The sequence below is a fragment of the Vicia villosa genome, linkage group LG3 (assembly GCF_029867415.1).
Source record: "Vicia villosa cultivar HV-30 ecotype Madison, WI linkage group LG3, Vvil1.0, whole genome shotgun sequence".
Classification (NCBI taxonomy): Eukaryota; Viridiplantae; Streptophyta; class Magnoliopsida; order Fabales; family Fabaceae; genus Vicia; species Vicia villosa.
In genome coordinates, this window is record NC_081182.1 from 74,148,152 (window position 1) to 74,169,087 (window position 20,936).

The window sequence follows — 20,936 nt, forward strand, 5'->3', positions numbered from 1 at the left end:
CTATATAAAGAAACCACACCAACATTGCTGATTTAGCAATATTCCGCACAACTATGAAGACGCACTGCTCTCTTCTCCGACCAATGAGAGCAAGCCTCCTCCTTCTAACAGCGTCACTCCTCCTGCTAACTTGCGCCACGCACGTCCTCTCCGCCACCTCATGTCCACCCTGCGGCAACACCACCGTACCCTTCCCACTCAGCACCACCACCTCATGCGGTGACCCGTTATACAAAATCCGCTGCACCTCCTCCGGTTCACTAGTCTTCGACACACTCAACAACACCTACCCTATCGAATCCATCAACCCAAAAACCCAACGCTTCGTAATCCAACCCGCTCCACTCATCCCCAACACATGCACTTCCACCGATAAAATCCACCAAGGAATCCAACTCAACAGCACTCTTCCCTTCAACATCACGAGCTCCAACACCATCGTTTACCTCAACTGCACACGCACGCTTCTCCAGTCCCCTCTCAACTGCTCCGCCGCGAGCGCTTGTCATGCTTACATCAACGCCACCGCTTCTGTTTCAGCCTGCCAGACCGGTCCGCTTTGCTGCACTTACCGAACCGGTGGTTCCAGTAACTCTTACATGATCCGTGTTAGAGACTCGGGGTGTAGCGCTTACTCTAGTTTTGTTAACCTGGATACGAGTCTTTCGGTGAACCGGTGGTCTAAACCCGGTTTAGAGATTCAGTGGATGTCGCCAAGAGAAACCGTTTGTGGGTCCCAGAAAGATTGTGATGCTGCCACGTCGACTTGTGGGGTTGATGCTTCATCGGCTAATGGGATCAAGAGGTGTTTCTGTAATGGAGAGCTTGTGTGGGACCCTATTCAAGGGGTGTGTAGTAAAAGTGAGTCGTAGAGGATTATGCTCCCTTTTTATTTTTTCTTTCTCTATGGTTCGGTGGATGTTTTACTAACTTTGGTTTGACTTTTGATGCAGAAATTACTTGCTTCAACCCTGATGGCTGTGACTAGGGGTGTTCGCGGTGCGGTTTGGTTCGGTTTTGAGCATAAAAACCATCCTAACCGCGAGATAAAAATGCACGCGGTTCGGTTTGGTTCGGTTGATTTTTAAAAAGTCATCCAAACCAAACCAAACCAAACCAATGCGGTTAGGATCGGTTCGGTTGACTGCGGTTTACACTATAAAATAAAAATGTACTGAAATAAAAATAAAAAAGAAAATAATTCAATGTCAATATAATATATGATATTATACCGTACAAAAGAAATTATATTACAAGAACAATAGAGAACTAAAAATACATTATAAATGAAATACATATATTAGACCGTAGAGAATTATATATATATATATATATATATAAAATACAAAAACTAAGTGGATTATGCCAAAACTTAAATTAATAAATTAATTATTAAAATTCAAAACGTTAGATGTGGCTGTGTGCAATTGAATTTGGAAAGATAATAAATTAATTATAAAAATTTAAAACTTAAGTTAAATATGCGGTTTGGTTCGGTTCCGTTCGGTTTCGTGAAATAAAAACCGCAAACCAAACCAAACCGTGCGGTTCAGTCCAAAAACCATCCAAAATCATCCAAACCAAACGCGGTTTTTTGCGGTTTCGGTTTGGATTGGTTCGATTTGCGGTTTTGCTTTTGGATTGGTTCGGATACGATCACCCCTAGCTGTGACGATTCGAATAATAAGACAGCTATAATAGCAGGTATGGTGCATTAGTTTTTAATTTTTTTTCTCCTTTCTATTTTCAAGGAGTAACATATTTTAATGGCAAAATTGATTAAAAAGATAGAAAAATGGTTAGAAATGACTTTTTAGTTGTGCATGTGACCCTTGTGTGTATCCAGCTATCACATCGTCAAACAAGTTGACTTTCATTCATTTAAGTTGACTTTGGATTGGAAGGTAGACAGACATGTCAAACATAAATAGCCCAACATGGAACCCAACAATATACCTCACCTTTCCCTTTCTTATGAGACTTGAAAGAAAATAAGGTTTGACATAAATTAGACATAAAGAAACAATTTTTTTTAGAAATAGGTTATTCCTTTAATAAGCTGAAAAGTTTTCTTTCAATTGAATTTAACGGGACAGAGTGTATAGGACTGGTTTGAAATCAGAATTTTTGATTAAACCGGAAGAGATCTTTATCTCATTTAAGCTGAAACTACTAAGTCTCACTTGAGAATATATATGATTTGAAAATATGTTTATAATTGTGGACAATTTTCCTCTTACAAGTAAATTTTGTTGGGTTGAATTAGGCTTAAACCATATTTCTTAAGGCTATGTTTGGGAGTTTGGAGGGGAGGGGAGGGGAAGGCTTCCAAAAATAAAATTTTAAAAAAATATAGAAAAATATTTGACATTTTTTGAAAAAATGATTTTGTTTAGAATGATAAAAGAGTCATTATCATTAATAAATTTTTAATTTTCATAATACTATAACAACCTAGAACATATTTGAAAAATTTATGTAAGCCCTTCAAAACCCTCCAAAACCCTCTTACAATACAATTTTTGAGTTCCCCATTTTATGGGGTTTTTGATGTTATGAATAAACTCAAACCCTCCAAAACCCTCCTACCCAAATCTTTTTACCCTTTTCACCCAATTCTTCCTATTTTTCAAAGCCCTCCCCTCCCTTCCCCAAACTCCCAAACATAGCCTAAGAGTTACTATAAAACTTTTACGATACTCTCGTCACTCAAACATTATGCTAAGCGCACGATTGATTAGACGAATATTTACACTTCATCTCTTTTACAATTTTAAAATTTCTTGTAACATTGTCTTTGACTTATAAGTGAAGAAAATCGTCACCCTATAAAGCAAATTTATAGAAATGAGTTAGAAAGGGTTTAAGAAACAAAGTGAACAATAGCTCGTAGATGTAATGCAGCGAATTTGAATTTGGTCCGAGCAATATTCATTAGGATTGGTGTTGTCCTTGCATGGGTCTACCTCCCCTAATCCAAATTTTTTCTCATAAAAATTATAATACATAAACATAAAATTGTTCAAATAATTTGTAACATAATAAACGAGATTGGTACTAAATTAGATGGTACTACATTAATTCAGGTACAACATGTGGAGTTGGAGCTGCACTCATCCTAGCAACAATTGCCATTCTTCTCTACAAACGCCACAAACGCATATTAGAAGCACAACTACGCCTGGCCAAAGAGCGTGAAGGAATTCTAAACGCAAGTGGTGGAGGAAAAGCAGCCAAACTCTTCACCGGCAAAGAGATTAAAAAGGCCACAAACGACTTCTCCGCCGACCGACTCCTCGGTGTTGGCGGCTACGGTGAAGTCTACAAAGGCATTCTTCAAGACGGTACAACCGTAGCTGTTAAATGTGCTAAGCTTGGAAACCCAAAAGGCACTGACCAAGTCCTCAACGAAGTTCGCATATTATGCCAAGTTAACCACAGAAACCTCGTTGGATTACTAGGTTGCTGCGTTGAATTGGAACAACCGATATTGGTTTACGAGTTCATAGAAAATGGAACACTTCTTGATCATTTAACAGGTAATTGTTTAATATTTCATTTGAAAATGAAGAAGCTAACAACATAACTAACTTAACTAACTTTATCTCTGACACAGGTCAAATGCCAAAGGGACGTGCATCACTTAATTGGAGCCATCGTCTTCGCGTTGCTCGCGACACTTCTGAAGGTCTTGCTTACCTTCACTTCATGGCAGTGCCACCTATCTACCATAGAGATGTTAAGTCAAGTAACATTCTTCTAGACTTCAAGATGAATGCTAAGGTTTCGGATTTCGGGTTATCACGTTTGGCTCAAACGGATATGAGTCATATCTCAACTTGTGCTCAAGGAACACTCGGGTATCTCGACCCTGAGTATTACAGAAACTATCAGTTAACTGATAAGAGTGATGTTTATAGTTTCGGAGTTGTGTTGCTTGAGCTTCTGACGTCTCAGAAGGCGATAGATTTTAATCGGGCTTCTGATGATGTGAATTTAGCGGTTTATGTGCAAAGGATGATGGATGAAGAGAAAGTTTTTGATGTTATTGATCCTGTTTTGAAGAATGGTGCTAGTAATATAGAGCTTGATACGATGAAGGCATTGGCATTTTTGGCTTTGGGTTGTTTGGAGGAGAAGCGACAGAATCGACCTTCGATGAAAGAGGTTTCAGAGGAGATTGAGTATATCATTAGTATTGCCAATGCAAAAGTAGTGGAAAAGTAGTTTGTTACTTTGGAAGTTGTTTCTGTGATTTTGTCTATACTTATGAACTGTGACTGATTGTGCATGTTTGTTGTTGTTGTTAGGTGGTAAAATTTAGGTTCTTGTTTGAAATTCAGATTACTGATTATGTTGTAAGATACTAGGCTAGTACCATATCATATACAGGCTCTTATTACATAATGTTATGATACATTTTCACTTATTCATGCAATTATGATGAGGGTGATGACTTGCTATTCAATCAAAGGGAAAAGCCAAAAGTCAACTTGAAGGGTTAATATATGCATTTACATTAACTGTTGATGGCTTTGACTGCAATTTAAAGTAAAGATAAAAGTAAAGAATAATTTTAGCACAGTTGACCAACTTTTTTTCTGCTGTATTAACAAAGCCTTGTGGATTATGCAAGTAATGATGAAAGTCAATTATCTCCAGCTGAATACTCTACCTATTGAGTTTATGAGGGGATCCAGAGATATCATATTGGACTAATAACATCTATATAAAAATAAAATGTGAGACATTAATTTACTGTTTCGTCTTTGTTAAAATTAATGTGTTGTAACCACCACTATCTTTAATAAGCATTATGAAAGAAGTGGAACCATCACATTATAATGGCTGTCTTTATTTTTAGATTTATAGTAGTGTTGTATCATTAAGATTGAGAGAACCAAAGAGTTCTCATCTTGATTATCAACCTATTTGTAATCTTTATCAGTTTCCTTCAAGCATATATAAAGGTTTTGTAATGCTAAGTTGATAGTAAGAAGTGTGTGGTGAATTCAATAAAAGCAGAGTTTTCAATGGTCATCCACCAGTAGAAGTATAGTGCAGAAAGTGACGAAAAATAAATTTTCTCTGCAGAATCATGCAACATTATAATTTATCACATATCACCTCTAGAATACCACCAACAGAGTGGTATTAGAGTTGCAGATCCTTGCAGTTGCAACAAAAACAACAAAAATTATGGCTTCCACAAACAACCCTTCCGCAAATTACAACAATGTCAAAGTTCCTCTATTTGAAGGAGAGAACTATGATTTTTAGGTTGTTAAAATGGAAACTCTATTCACATCTTCGGATGTTATAGAGTATGTCCAAAACAGGTATGAAGAACCAACGCCAACAAAGGCTGGAGAATCAAAAGAAAAGGCTGTCGAATCGAGCCAACAACCTGAAGAATTAAAGAAGAAGAAGAAGAAGAAAATTGGAGATGCTCGAGTTCTCGGGATGATTCAAAGAGGAGTCTCTCTATCCATTTTCCCAAGGATTATGAGAGCTAAAACATCGAAAGAAGCCTGGAGTGTCCTACAACAAGATTTTGAAGGAGACTCAAAGGTGCGAACGTTAAAGCTTCAATCTCTTAAGAGAGATTATGAAAATGATAGGATGAAGGAGAACGGGAGCCTAAACTAATACTTCAATAGACTCTCCGAGTTGGTGAATCAGATGAAGTCGCATGGTGATACGATAGAAGATCGCAGAATTGTTGACAGAATTCTAATTAGTTTGACAACTAGATTTGACCCAATGGTGGGTGTGATAGAAGAAACCAAAGATCTATCAACCTTGACTGTTCAAGGGTTGATAGGGTCTTTGAGATCCTACGAGCAAAGGATGTTACGACATTTTTGAAAAATCAATTCAGAGTGCTTTTCATGTCATCAACACTTTCAGCCCAATCACTGTCACAAAAGCCTTTAACTTTGAGTTTAAAACTCTTTTCAAACCTGATTCTATGCTCCATGGTTCCCATGACATACCTTAGAACTCTTTTTGCTACTCCAAGATGTAAGTGACTCGGTTTACTCATAAACCTTGAGAGTAAACTAACAGGAAACAAGCTTTCAACCAAACTTCTAATTGAAAATAGAACATTTATTTACAAAAATCATCTTCCTAACTAATAATATTACATGCCACTTGACACCTTAAATTATTCTTAACCAAAATATTTATTGCATTAACAAATACCCTTTATTATAATTTGTTAAATAACTTTTACCATTCCACCAAGTGACACCCTCTTTTCATTTTCATATTGGTTGTTTGTTAATCAACTACCTAACAAATAATATTACATGTCATTTAATAACCTAAATTACCCTTAACCAAAATATTTATTGCACTAACAAATACCCTTTATTGTAATTTGTTAAATCAAAATTTATTCCCACCAATCAGCTTTTATCATTCCTCCAAGTGGCACCCTCTTTTTATTTCTCTATTGGGTGTTTTTTAATCAACTATCTAACTAACTAGCGGGATACCCGTGCGTTCGCACGGGTACCGGTGTGGTACGCTCATTTGTTTTAAATAGTTTATTTTGTAGCAAAAATTAAATAGAATAGTTAAATAAAAATTATATGAAAAAATAAATATGAAAATATGAAAGAATATTGATAACCGTATTTGTTCCTAAAATATAATAGAAATAAAATGAATTTTTTTAAAAGAGATAATAAATTGGTGTTTATAATTCTTTCAATATATAAAAATATTTGAATCAATAATATATATAATAATAAAGTAAATAAGAAAAAAAATTGTTTTACTAATTTTTTTTATTTTTAAAAGAAATACATATTTTTAAAAGAAAACTAAAATATTTTTACCAAAATATCATCATAAAAAATATTGTATCTTAAATTAAAAAAAATTCAAAATAATAATATTAGTAACATAAGTAGTTAAAAAACAATGAATTTTTCTCGTGTTTGGATTCATATATTTTTTAAAATATTTTACTTTTATTTTTCAGAATTGTACAAATAAAAAAATATAATAACTCGCAGATTCCTAGAATTTTTGATCTGGACACCCGTGCATTCGTATGAGTACTGACCCATTACACTCATATGTTTCTAAATTATACAAAAAAACGTAATAACCCGTCAGTTCACACAAATTTTGATATGAATATCGTGTGTTTGTACGGGTGTGTTCATTCTATTCTTATTTGTGTTTAAGTTCATGTAATTGATTTAATTTATAAAGTATTTATTATTATAAAATTCACACTATTGGTATATATATATATATATATATATATATATATATATATATATATATATATATATATATATATATATATATATATATATATATATATATATATATATATATTTGTTTTGGTGATCATAAAATAATTAAGAATTGTTTAGATTAGCACATAATTATAATGTTATTTAACTCATATGTTACTTATGTATGTTTGTCTAATATTTTCTACTAATAAATATTTGTCTAATTGATTTTTATATTAGTGACATAAATAATTGTAAAAAATAACACATTTTTCTCGTGCTACATTTAAGTACATTTATTTTTAAACTTCAAAAGAAGAGAAAAACTCGTTGATAGCGGTAATAATGACCATTTATTAAAAACGATAAATTTTAATTATATAAAAAATATTAAAAATTACTATTTTATTTTGCAGCATTATCTAATTTCCAATTATATTTTTGACTTTTATCTAAATTTTCCTTTCATAATTTAATTAAAATTTACTTTTTTTTAGTTAGAAAATTTTTCATAAAAACTTTCGAATTGAAATTCCTTTAAATAAATTTGAACTTTGTCTTTTTGTGATTATTTTGAAGATACATTCCTCGTTGTAACAATTAATAATAAAAAAATTATAACCATCAAATTTTGTATTTTGTTATAGTTTAATATCTTTTAATACTTATTAAATTTTAGAGTGAAGACTAATTTTGATCCCTCACAAATATTACACGAGTCAAATTAGTCCTTCACAAGAAAATAGACCCAATTTAATCCCTTATAAAATTTAACTGGATCATATAAGTCCTTTTGTTAATATTTTTTTCAAACCGATTTTTTCCTAGTTTTAAACCGTGACTAGACTGTCACGTTGGATTTTATTTATTTTTCATTTTTTAAATACTAAGTTGATTTTTATTTTTAATTTCATTTTTAAACAATTATAAATTAATAATATAAAAAAGCCAAAATTGTTTCTTATAAGGAGTTGAACTCAGACCCATGTGGTTAATCTTAAACAATTCTAAATTTAAAATAAAAAATACAAAATTTGTATCAATATGGTCTCGAACCTAAGTCTCTTCAGATTAAATGACAGTGAATTTAATACAATAGAAATTGATTTGTATATTTGTAAATGATAGTCACTTTATTAGCAATAGAAATTGATTTGTCTAGTTGTTATTGATAGTCACTTTACTAACCGTAGAAATTGATTTGTCTAATTGTAAATGATAATCACTTTATTAACAATAGAAATTGATTTATCTAGTTGTAAATGATAGTCACTTTACTAACAATAGAAATTGATTTGTCTTGTTGTAAATAATAGTCACTTTACTAACAATAGAAATTGATTTTTCTAGTTGTAAATGATAGTCACTTTATTAACGATAGAAATTGATTAGTCTAGTTGTAAAATGAAAATCATTTAACTTGAAGGGACTTAGATTTGAGACCTCATAGGTAAAAATTTATGTATAAAATTTGTTAATATTAGTAGAAACTATGGAAATTACTTGTTTAAAAATTACTTTATAAGAAATAATTTTGGCTTTTTTGATATTATTCATTGATAACTGTTTAAAAATGAAATTAAAAATAAAAATTAATTTAGTATTTAAAAAATAAAAAATAAAAAATCCAACGTGTCGGTCCAATCACGGTTTTAAAGTATGAAAAGAACCGGTTTAGAAATAGGAAAAAACCGATTTGAGAAAAATATTAGCAGAAGGACTAATATGATCCGGTTAAATTTTGTAAGGGATTAAGTTGTGTCAATTTTTTTTGTGAAGGACTAATTTGACTCGTATAATATTTGTGAGGGACCAAAATGGATCTTCACTCTAAATTTTATTTATTGTCACTTACATTATATTTATTTTATTTAAATTTTATCTAATATTTACTAAAAAGGTTGATTTTTCCAAATAGAGTTACATTTATTTTTAACAAAACCATTTTGCGGAAAATTTTATGATTGACTTTTGCGGAATGACAACTTTTATATATTATTATCTATTTTGTCATTCTAAAAAAACTCAACCTCACATCTCATTGTATTCTCGCTTTAAATATTTCTCCTCTCAATCTCAATGTTTAGAAGCATTAAAAAATAGTTACACTTAAAAAAATATATACAACAAATTGTGAAACATAAGAGATAAGTTAATAAAAAAACAAAAGAACATAAAAAGATATTAAAAAATTATCGATATTGTTTAACTTTTTTTCATAACCTGAAAAAAATAAAAGAAATTAAAAAGATATATATATATATATATATATATATATATATATATATATATATATATGTATATATATAATAGACAAATGATAACTATAGATCTATAACCTACTTTTTTGTTTGTTATAATTGTTGTTTTACTTTTTTTTTTCATGTTCTTATTTATAGATCTACCCTGTAAAAAAAAGAAAATAGACAAATGATAACTATAGATCTATAACCTACTTTTTTGTTTGTTATAATTGTTGTTTTACTTTTTTTTCATGTTCTTATTTATAGATCTACCCTGTAAAATAAATGAAAAGATTGTTAAAAAAAACATAGAAAAAATATGGGTTTTATTATAAATTTAAAAATTGGTAACAAATGGTTAAATATCTACAACTTAAAAAACAAAACAAAAAATATAAAACTTACCCTTTATTTTATTTATGTTGTTTAAAAAAAAGAAGTTATGTCATGAACTTCAAAAATAAAAATAAAATGAAAAAGATAAAAAAAAATAAAATATATATATATATATATATATATATATATATATATATATATATATATATATATATATATATATATATATATATATATAGAATTCACATATGGTTACATATAAGTATAGATCTATAACCTAAAAAAACAAAAAACGTTAGTTTGCGCCTTCGTATATGATATATCTATAACCTGAAAAACATAAAGGAAATTAATTTTAACGGTGCAAAAGATTGATGAAGATAAAGTGACGACTATAAATAAAAGAGAGAATAAGAAAAAAGAAATAGAGATGAATGTGAGAGATGTAACAGGAAAGAGAAAGAAGAGAGAAATAAAAGTGGTTGGGGGAAAGAGAGAGTGTGAGGAATAAAAAGCGTTTGAGTTAAGATAATAAAAAAATGGTTGGAGTTTAATGGATGATAAGACGGTTACATAGGAATGATGAGAAAGATTTGGAAAACTCTTCTTTCTCTTTCCTGATACATCTCTCACATTCATCTCTATTTCTTTTTTCTTATTCTCTCTTTTATTTATAGTCGTCACTTTTACTTCATCAATCTTTTGCACCGATAAAATTAATTTCCTTTATGTTTTTCAGGTTATAGATATATTATATACGAAGGCGCAAACTAACATTTTTTGTTTTTTTAGGTTATAGATCTATACTTATATGTAACCATATGTGAATTCTATATATATATATATATATATATATATATATATATATATATATATATATATATATATATATATATATATATATATATATATATATTTTTCATCTTTTTCATTTTATTTTTATTTTTGAAGTTCATGACATAACTTCTTTTTTTTAAACAACATAAATAAAATAAAGGGTAGAATTTGAAATTGAAAAGATTTGAAATAGAGAATGTCACTTTTCTTATAGGATAGATTTATTAAATTGCCACAAATTAAGAATTAAGAATAAATATTAATAACAATAACAATAATAATAAAAATGGTAACAAATGGTTAAATATCTACCACTTAAAAAAATGAAAAAAATATGCGTTATGTCATGAACTTCAAAAATAGAAAAAGTAGATCTATATTATTGAAAAGAATACACAAATGGTTACATATAAGTATAAAAACAAAAAACATTTAAACTTACCTTTTTCATATTGTTTCAAATTAGGTTGCGCCTTCATATAAATCTATAACCTGAAAAACATAAAAGAAAAATATAAATTAATTCTAACAAAGTAAAAGATTGATGAAGATAAAGTGATGCATAGTAATATAGAGGAATGTGAGAGATGTAGCAGAAAAGAGAAAGAAAAGTGAATGGGGAAAAGAGAGAGTGAGAAAAAAATATTGGAGTTAAGATGAAAATAATGGTTGGAGTTTAATGGATGATAAAACGGTTGCATAGTAATAATGGGAAAGATTTGGAAAAAGAAACTGTCGTAGAATTTGAAAATGAAAAGATTTGAAATAACAAATTTTATAAACATGTGTTGAATTGTGAAGCCAGCCACGTGGCTCAATGTGGAAAAAGAGAAGTCACCTTTCTTATATGATAGATAACTAGTGCGACACCCGTGCATGCGCACGGGTACGTGTTGGTGCCGTGTCATTTGGGTCAACTAATAGTTATTTGTCTACCTAAAATTTTTGTAAATATTTTTTAGGTTTTGATAAATATTTATTTGAATATATTTGGATTATGCCTACCTCTTAAGCTTTCATTTTTTTGAATTGTATTTAATCCTGGTAATAATAATTTATTGTGTAAAATATTAATTTGTGTACCAAAAATGTAAATATGTTGTATTTATACTATTTAATAAAATGGAATGCATAAGGTATTACATGATGAAGGGTCCATGCATCACAAATATATCACGTGTGTTAAAATTGTTAAAAAATATATTTAATGAATCCCAACAGTTATAGAAAGTTTTTGGAAACATAATAGGATACAAAGAGTCAGTAGTGGTACACTGCATTTTGTCTCTTTTGTTTACAGAGTTTAGAAGTACTTCCGAAATAGAATCTTCCTAGGTTGTTGGTGATTTTCGACCCGTTTTGCTTACTACTTTGCAGAGCACAACAATGGCTAGGTCTGATGGCAAAGTTGAAGATGAAAGGTACTTCTATCGTGTTTTTTCCATTTCTAACATTGACACTTCGTCTTTCTTCTTGCATGTGTGTTTTGGTTCTCGATTTTGTTATTCCCGTTAGTTTTAGAAGGTCTGTTTCATCGGTATTAGAATATGGTAGTTGTTCATGCATTGTTATTTATGGTACTCATTTGTGTGTTGGGTGTTGTGTTTTATAATAGGTATTCGAATCTGGTAGTTGTTCATGCATTGTTTTTGTTTGGTACCCATTTGTGTGGTTTTGTTGTTTTTGTAGATTAACCGATGGCGGGCAGGGAAGTGGTGAGACTGTTGTTGGAGAGGGTTTGAAGGGAAAATCGAGGAAGGCTAAATTTGTGTAGGTATTCTGTTTTAGGACATTTATTTTGTTTATTTGAAAGACCGCCATTAATGTTTTTGATGATACTCCAGATATGTTAGCTCAGATGAGGAGTATGAAGGTCTGTTTGAAAAATATAGTGTAAATCAGATGAAAGTTGTCAAATTATTGAAGGATCCTTGTGTCGATGACCGTAGCTCTGATTCGGGGAGTGATGAGTTAGGGGATGAAGGATATGATTTTTACCACAGTTGGAAGGTTGAGGTTAAAGACGGACAGAGCATGCAGACTAATGTGCAGGTAATACTTTAGTATTGTGAGTTTTTATGTGTTATGATATAATCGATACGGTCAATGATTTTACTATTATATGTGTTCGTTGCAGTCTTTTCCTCCGTGTGTTTCAAAACACTATCTGATGTGGAATCAAAGAGGCATTGAGCTTATAGATGAAGATACTCGGGGGAGTTATTATGTGGAGATTGGCTGGCCAATGCGAAACGAAAAGTCGTTTAAGAGGGAAAAATTTATGGCTGGAGGATGGCGCGAGTATGTGAAGAATAGGGATGTCCGAACTGGAGATACCTTGTGGTTCACCATAGAGAATCCTCCGAGACGGCTATATGTTACGTTGGTCAAGGGGTAGGGTGTTTTGGATTTGGACTTGTAATATTGACTGTGTTTAGTTTTTTGGTAATATGTATTGCCTGAACAGTATGGGTGGTTTTATTGTTGTTAATTTTTGGTGGGATACAGGGGAAGTTTATGGTTTTTTTGATCTTCCCGTGAACAATCATATAACAATTGTGAATTAAGTTTTTTTATGTATTAAATGATAAGATAGGTGTGTTATCCTTATGGTAGTGTTTTTGTTTTGAATGAATTATATTATTTGCTGAAGTTCCGATAGATTAGTGTTCTTGATTAATATAAAAAGAAGTTCTAATAATACTATTACATTTATCCGTTATATTTTTATTAACCTAATAGCGGAAAGATAATTTGTTCGTTTTGGACTTATTTTTTTGTTGTAAAGATTTTTATATTGTTGTAGTTATTTATTGGGTGTGTTTATTAGTTTTAACATAACGTTTAACGTTTGGAATTAAGTTTCTATTGAAAAGAATTATGACATTAAGTATTTCGGTGGCTGTAATAGAGGAATGGTCAGGTGTGAGTAGTAATGGGCTTTTAGTGTCATTAGTGATGAATCGAGTAATATATTACTGCACATGACGTAGGAAACGTTGTGTTTGTTTCTATACGTTACGTTGTTTCAGTTTTTAATATAAGGTTTATGCCCTCAAAGGTTTTACGCCTAGTTTTTCAGAAGTTTGGTTGAGGAATGAGTGAAATGGGTGAGAACAGTTCAATGATTTCTGGTGGAAGGTGATTTCCTGCGTGTAAATTTAATTTGTAATGTAGACGGGATAATCAGCTAATGTTGATACACGTTCTGTTATTTCTATTTGCATGTTCAATCGTTGATTCACGTTTTATACGAAATTATATACTGATTCTGAATAGTCTTTGTTCAGCAGGAATGCAGGGAAGATGGAATTTGATGAAACATGGGATATGCTCAAAAATGAAATTCTCATAAAGAGGGTGTTGGAGGAGAGGCGGATTCAGAAAGAATGGAAAAGAAGTTGGGAAATGCTGGACATTGGGAGTGAGGCTAATGTGACGGCTGACAGTGGTCCTAGAAGAAGTGCTCGTTTATGGAGCCAAATAACTGGGAAAGAGGTTGTCGTTGAAAGATCAACTGATGGGAAACATGATAACAGTTTGGCGAGTGGAGATGTGGCTAACAGGAGGTCTTCTCCTGTTACGATTGCAAAAGAAAAGAGGAGCAGGAGGGTGGAATCCATTGATACGAAGGAAGAGGATGGATACAAATACTATTCCTGGTGTAAGGTTATTGATTCTGTCAAAGTAGCTTCTGAAAATGTGCTTGTAAGTATATTAAGTTAGTTATGTTTGGGTTAAGTTTTTTCAAATACTCTTGTTTTTGAATTTCCTCTACTTCTATTTAAGTTGTATGGTTTAAGATGATATATTATATGCTATTGTTGCAGCAATTTCCTCAAGAAGTCTTCCACAACTGCTTGGACAAGCGTTATACGCGCGTCTTGTTTCGTGATTCTGACTTCAAAAGGGTATTCAAGTGTGAGCTTCATTATTCCAAGAGGGAGTATTGCGTTGAGAGATATCTTTGGAAGGGTTGGTGCGATTTTGTGAAGGAAGGAGGCATTCAAGATGGTGACCGGCTGAGATTTGTAATATGCGACAAACCTTGTTCATCAGTGCAACCTGGGACACAAATGGTAGCTGTGGCAGTGGTCAACCGATCCCGTTGTGGATAATGCAGTTGAAATATGAGTGTGTTATGTAATGATAGGTTTAGTAATGCTGGTGTGACAATAGTTATGTATTAGTGGTGGGGCTGTGTTTGTTTTATGTTGTTTGAAGCCTGATGTAATTTTAAGACATATCTTTATGTTTGGATAAGTCCTATAATATGTTATATGTAATATTAAGTTTATTGTGTGTTTATTATATTAATAGATGTGTTTTATAAGTTATTTTTTAATGAATGTTTATAACCGAAATTAAATGTGAATGTTACAAATTGATACCATATATGTCTGTTGTTCTATAAAATACCAAAAACCGCATTGAAACAGGTATAGTTTGCAGTGTTTTGAGTATCATACAAACACAAGTTGTGTCTTTGGTTTCTACTAAATGGATAAACAGGAACTCTCATTCATTCCAGACAGATTGACTGTTTTTTAATTGCGAAAGTATGTTCACAAGTATGTACAACAGTTTCTTGGGTAATTAAGCATTGGTATTATGTTGTTTATTATGTTAAAATTATCTCCACTCATAAATTAAGTATTGTAAATTTCAAGATGTATCCTGAAATTGATCCAGAATTCACACTGAATTACAATGACGAATTAAACAAAGTTTGGACATTGCTCAACAACCAAGGTGTCCACCATGAGTTGATCTTTAATAAAGTTGGCGATCATCCGATGATAATAAGTGGTTGGTGCTTGTTAGAAGCATATTATGCTTTTCCTGCGGGCGTTATTGTTGAATTTGGTTATTATGGGGACACTAATTTTGGAATAAACTGGTTTAAAGAAGTGGGAGATTGGGTGGATTTACCGTACTTTCACAGCCGATACACATTTGATGACAACATTCATTCGTTTGTTGTTACAGTTTCTCAGTCTTCATTAAATGAGGGAAAATTAGTTTAGTAACTTATTCTAATACTTTTCATGTTTTTGGGTTAAGGTTTAATGAAGTAATTGTGTGATTTAACAGTTTGTGTTTGTATTGCAGAAGTTGGGGTTAAATACTGCAAGAATCTTGGGAAGTTGTGGGTATGAAGCCCTTGTTTTGTGCGGGGACAGCGGTATGTCCACAACAATGAAACTGTCAAACATTCATGATCCTTACAATACTGAGTTAGGTCCTGGGTGGGATATGTTTTGTAGATGTCATAAAATCGATGCCGGTGAATGTATTGTATTTAGAGTTGATGTCCGATGTCGTTGTGCAATATGTTACGTTTATAGGTTTCCCGGATAGTATATTGCAGTAACTAGCAGCTATCACTATAATTGCTTTTGACGTTTTTTAGTGTCGATCTGTCAGTAAACCTTAAAAGGAATTTAAATTTAAGAATCAGTATAGTAAAAGCAACAAATACAGGAATTATATATTGTCGAAGATCTCCTTGTAAACTACATTTGTAGTTGTTGTTTTAACTTTTGCATGTTGATCATGTATTAATATCTTGATTCCTTGTTTTGTGGTCACTCTTGATAGTGCAACATATATTTGTCCATGTCTAAAAACATCCCTTGGTAGGTATAGACCAACAGTATCCAAAGACTGTCCTTGGGATTTGTTAATTGTCATGGCATATGACACTATAATAGGGAACTGTCTTCTGTTGAGCTTGAACGGCCATGGTGATTGGGAAGGTGACATATCCATTCGTGGGATGTAAACCTGATTGCCACAATTCTTTCCAGCTATTATCGAAGCTTCAATAACATGTGTCCCCAATTTTGTTACTATCAACCTTGTTCCATTACATAGTCCTTCTGACTGATCAATATTCCTCATGAGCATAATTGGTGTTCCAACCTTTAACTTTAAATGATGGGTAGGCAAACCAGATGTACGGAGGGAACTGAGAAATTCTGGAGTTAGGATATTTACCACTGTGTCGTCATTGATTTCGGACTTATCAACAGTATTTGAGCTGTAGTAATCCCGCATGTCTCCTGTATGAAGAATATAATGAGTTAAGTGAAATTAATATGAAAAGTTGTTTTTCGTAAAGGGTAGTGAGAGAGATGTAGACCTTGGATTAAGTCAAGGATATGATTGTTTATTTGTTCCACAATTTCTAATGTTGAAGCCAGAATTGCTCGACCCTTAAGGTATTGGATTGAATGAAAATTGTGAATAAAGTCAGGATATGTAGCATCAACAATGGTGACGACCGGGTCTTCGAACTGTGTTATCAACAGGTCAGGTGGAATTTCAAAATCTGTCACACCGTCATTGGGCTCAGATACTTTTCCTTCGCCAATTCTTAACAACCATTCAGAAAACTATTGCATTTCATTTTTATCATCTTCAGTCGGACCGGATTGCAGGCGCATGTTTTTGGTTAATGTTAACACTTGAACAGAATTCCATATGTAAGACGCATTTATGGCAGAATGTACAATATCCGAACGGCTTCCTCGAGGGACAACAGGTAAAATCTGCCTGAAATCACCTCCAAAAACAACAACTTTTCCACCAAACATCTCCTTTGAGTTACCGTATTTAGACATTATGTCTCTGAGCGTTCTATCTAATGCTTCAAAAGTATGCTTGTGTGCCATTGGAGCCTCATCCCAAATAATTAGTTTAGTTTGTCTAAGAAGGTCTCCCACATCATCATTGTACTCAATTTTACAAGTAGAATTATCGAGCGTTGGCACTGGTATCTTAAATTTTGAATGTGCAGTTCGACCTCCTGGCAACAATAATGACGCTATACCACTGGTTGCGACTGTCAGACATATATCATGCTTCGACCTTAATGCTGCCGCCAGTGTTCTCCACATGTATGTCTTACCGGTTCCACCGTAACCATGTAGGAAGAAGACTGCACCATTCTGAGACTCAACTGTGCGCATAATTTTTTGATACATAGCTGTCTGTTCATCTGGGTCAAGGTTATCAGTAAGGTCTTTCACAAAATTGGTTTTCTTCAATAGCATAACTAACGATATAGTTATTATGAATCGCTAAATGATCAACCAAACATACAGTAGTATTATAAAATTTAGTTAATAATAATTTCAATGGTTTACCTGTAAGTCCACGAAAGAGATTTGTGAATTCTGTCTTTGTTTTGGTAATGTTATAATTGCGTTCGTCATATATCAGTCTATTACCTAATTGTTGCAGAACATATCCATCTGGATAAGGGATTGGTTTGAAATCTTTTAGTGTCCTTTTATTTTCTTGAAGCATCTTTTCTATTTCAATCAGGGTCAAATGTTGCAATTCGGCATCTGTGAGAACCAATTCTGTTTTTCAACATTATAAAGAAGAAAGTTAGGCATTGGCTAATAGAAGAGATCCATTTGGTTGTAATTATATATATATATATATATATATATATATATATATATATATATATATATATATATATATATATATATATATATATATATATATATATATATATATATATATATATATATATATATATAGAGAGAGAGAGAGAGAGAGAGAGTGATAGATAATATAATTGCAGCAATAATTTAGTATATATATATATATATATATATATATATATATATATATATATATATATATATAGAGTGATAGATAATATAACTGCAGCAATAATTTAGTATATATTGTTTAAATTTAAACTCTTAAAAACCTGTATTTAAAGCCAATTGCCTTTGAGCATGTAGGACACCATCAGATAACAGCTGCCATGATTCCTTCCAAACGTGTGCTGGGCGATTAACAGCACCTGACAATAGCATTACCACAAATAGTTTTCGGAAAAAATGTCCAGAGCCCCATTCACTGGCCTCTTTGAGTGCACCAATATATTCTTTGTCATCTTCCAGAAATCCCATGGAGAAGCATGCATCTCTAAATGTTTCATACTGGGTATTACCGACCTTGCGAATTTCTTCATAACTTTTTGGTCCCTTGACTACCGTCAACATCATCCGCAGGTAAAAAAGTTCACCTGTTGTTGGTGGAACCCATATCAATCTCCCAATGGTGAATCCATTTTTGCGGGGCCTCCACTCCCTTTCTTTTTTGTGGTAAACAAACTTAGATACAAATTGACCATAAGTGAGTGACAGTGCCTCAGTATACTTTGAGTTTGCAGATAGCCAACCAGTAAACATGGAATCAGTAACACTTGCATTCTCCAAAACATTTTCCATTCGATCGTGATCAGTGTAGTAAACAACCTTTTCGCCTACCAAGTGATAAAACATACGTTCAACTGCCGGTCTTCTACCATGAATGTGAAAGGAGTAAATTCTCCAGCATGCTTCACATGGTGAGATATATCTGCAATCTAAGTATTGTTTTATTTCATCAACCGGTTCATTGTTGTTGGTTGACACCGAAGCTGTTATTCTGTCATAGCCTTTGCTAATGTATTTGAAAAGATATTTGATTGAAGTGCTCTGGTTACACCATTCCATGTTTATATGTGCGTTATATTTGAGGAGAAATCTTTTGTTATAAGGTACCACATGACGGTTGTCCAATGTGATACCATTTTTTTCAATAACGTGGGTTTTTGATCTTCTCCTATAGAGGGGATAACCTTCTGCATCAACAATAGTTTCCTCGTTAAACTTCTTTGGAAAGTATTTAGAGCATTTACCATTTTTCATACAGGTTGATGTCATGTGCGCCACTCCACATGGGCCGTGCATCATGTTAGATTTAACCAACACATACAACCTCGGATGAACAGCAGGGTCTGGTATTTCAGCACAGATGATGTTGTCAATGTCAGATGGTGTGGGGTATTTGCTCTGAGGATGTAAAAAAATCAAAATATGTGTGTGTGGCAATCCCCTCTTCTGAAATTCAATAGTGTACATAACTATAAATGTACCAGTTAGTTAATATGTAATTTCAATTTAGGAAGAAGATGTTAATTAATTAATAGAACATAAAAATGCATACTTACAGGCCAAAACTTTCCCTAGAACATGCTTTTTTGTTATATCTGCAATGAGTTCGTCAAATTTGATTTTGAAGACTTTAGTAATAATATCGGGTCGATCGTGTGGTTGTAACCCAGTTTCGGACAAGGCACGGATAATTTCTGGCCATGTTGGATTGCAAGTAAATGTAATGAATAGGTCCGGAAAACCTAATCTACTTGAAATTGCCATTCCGTCAAAATACAGTTGATCCATATATCTTTTTCCCCCAACAAAAGATGACGGTAAGACAACTCGCTTTCCCCGCTTTTGTTGTTGTCTGCCATCATCGTTATTGCATTCATCTGTCAACCTGTTATATTTTCCGACTCTTAATTTGGATTGATTATTTTGCAACCAGTTCAGCCTTTCAGATTCCATCATACAATAACCATCGACCAAGAACTGTTGAAACAGACGGCGTGAGTGTAGCAAAGTTTTTGCCTCCTCGCTACGGTCTTGTAACCTGTATGAAAGCCAGTCCTTGATGCTCTGACGATTTTGTCGGGTAACCTCAGTTTCATGGCGATATCTATGCAATATATTTTTCCTATAACCATCTTCACCATACGCAAATATGAGAGGGTATTGATATGCCAAATATGCTGGATGAAACTCATCACTACGTTGCAAACCACCGTTGCGTGCTTGAATAATAATGTCCCTATTACAAGCAGAATCAATGTTTCCCACAATTAGTGCAGCAACTTCTGAAACCGTTGGTCTGTTATACACGCGTCCATCCTCAGGTCTATCACATATAACCCTCAGTTTTAAGTCTAAGAATGCATTATCGTCCAGGACATCCCTCGCCATTCTAAAAACTTTTGCATGAATATTGAACTCATCTAACATGATCTTCAAATTATGAACAGTGTTCTCGTCAATTTCAGTATTGTCTCTGCGCATTTTATGAGACGTTAAAAATAAATATAGGTAACGATTACGAAGACCTTAGCTATTTGTGGAATATTAGAAATACCTGAAACACTTCATTCTATTAGTAACTTAATTATCTGTGTCATAAATATATAGTTGAGCATATTGCGGACAGTCTCCATTTTCTGGTAGTAGAGTACCTATTCGATGACAGGTTTGACCGTGCAGTCTCAAAGTTGGTGGTCCTCCTTTCTTTGAATATGTGGTGTCAAATTTCATTCCAGGAGAAGTAAACGAAAACATTGAGTTGTATGTTCGAATATTACTTCGATAATTTTTGCTCT

At 32.6% G+C, this 20,936-nt stretch overlaps 3 protein-coding genes across 3 annotated transcripts; 1 reads left to right on the forward strand and 2 right to left on the reverse strand.

Moving 5' to 3' along the window:
- Window positions 1–4,362, forward strand: LOC131661903 (wall-associated receptor kinase-like 20). The gene is made up of 5 exons (XM_058931562.1): window positions 1–861; window positions 954–977; window positions 1,666–1,704; window positions 3,087–3,539; window positions 3,617–4,362. Exons 1-5 carry the CDS (start codon window positions 54–56, stop codon window positions 4,225–4,227), a joined length of 1,935 nt encoding a protein of 644 aa, XP_058787545.1. The 5' UTR covers window positions 1–53; the 3' UTR covers window positions 4,228–4,362.
- An 11,800-nt stretch (window positions 4,363–16,162) lies between these two features.
- Window positions 16,163–16,735, reverse strand: LOC131658334 (uncharacterized). Its single transcript, XM_058927641.1, has one exon. It carries the CDS (start codon window positions 16,733–16,735, stop codon window positions 16,163–16,165), a length of 573 nt encoding a protein of 190 aa, XP_058783624.1.
- A 338-nt stretch (window positions 16,736–17,073) lies between these two features.
- Window positions 17,074–20,622, reverse strand: LOC131658335 (uncharacterized). Its single transcript, XM_058927642.1, has 4 exons — window positions 19,698–20,622; window positions 18,408–19,610; window positions 17,827–18,030; window positions 17,074–17,678 (listed from the first exon to the last, which is right to left on the reverse strand). The coding sequence occupies exons 1-4, from the start codon at window positions 20,620–20,622 to the stop codon at window positions 17,074–17,076; spliced, it is 2,937 nt and encodes a 978-aa protein (XP_058783625.1).
- Between the last annotated feature and the right edge of the window lie 314 nt (window positions 20,623–20,936).

Excerpts from the sequence above, each read along its gene's own strand:
- LOC131661903 (XM_058931562.1), top strand. The coding sequence starts at position 54 with ATGAAGACGCACTGCTCTCTTCTCCGACCAATGAGAGCAAGCCTCCTC. Across the intron at positions 862-953 it reads TCAAGGGGTGTGTAGTAAAA|AAATTACTTGCTTCAACCCT; the intron begins GTGAGTCGTAGA and ends CTTTTGATGCAG. Across the intron at positions 3,540-3,616 it reads ACTTCTTGATCATTTAACAG|GTCAAATGCCAAAGGGACGT; the intron begins GTAATTGTTTAA and ends TCTCTGACACAG.
- LOC131658335 (XM_058927642.1), bottom strand. The coding sequence starts at position 20,622 with ATGCGCAGAGACAATACTGAAATTGACGAGAACACTGTTCATAATTTG. Across the intron at positions 19,611-19,697 it reads TCTAGGGAAAGTTTTGGCCT|TTATGTACACTATTGAATTT; the intron begins GTAAGTATGCAT and ends GTACATTTATAG. Across the intron at positions 18,031-18,407 it reads GCAATTGGCTTTAAATACAG|ATGCCGAATTGCAACATTTG; the intron begins GTTTTTAAGAGT and ends TGGTTCTCACAG.
- LOC131658334 (XM_058927641.1), bottom strand. The coding sequence starts at position 16,735 with ATGCGGGATTACTACAGCTCAAATACTGTTGATAAGTCCGAAATCAAT.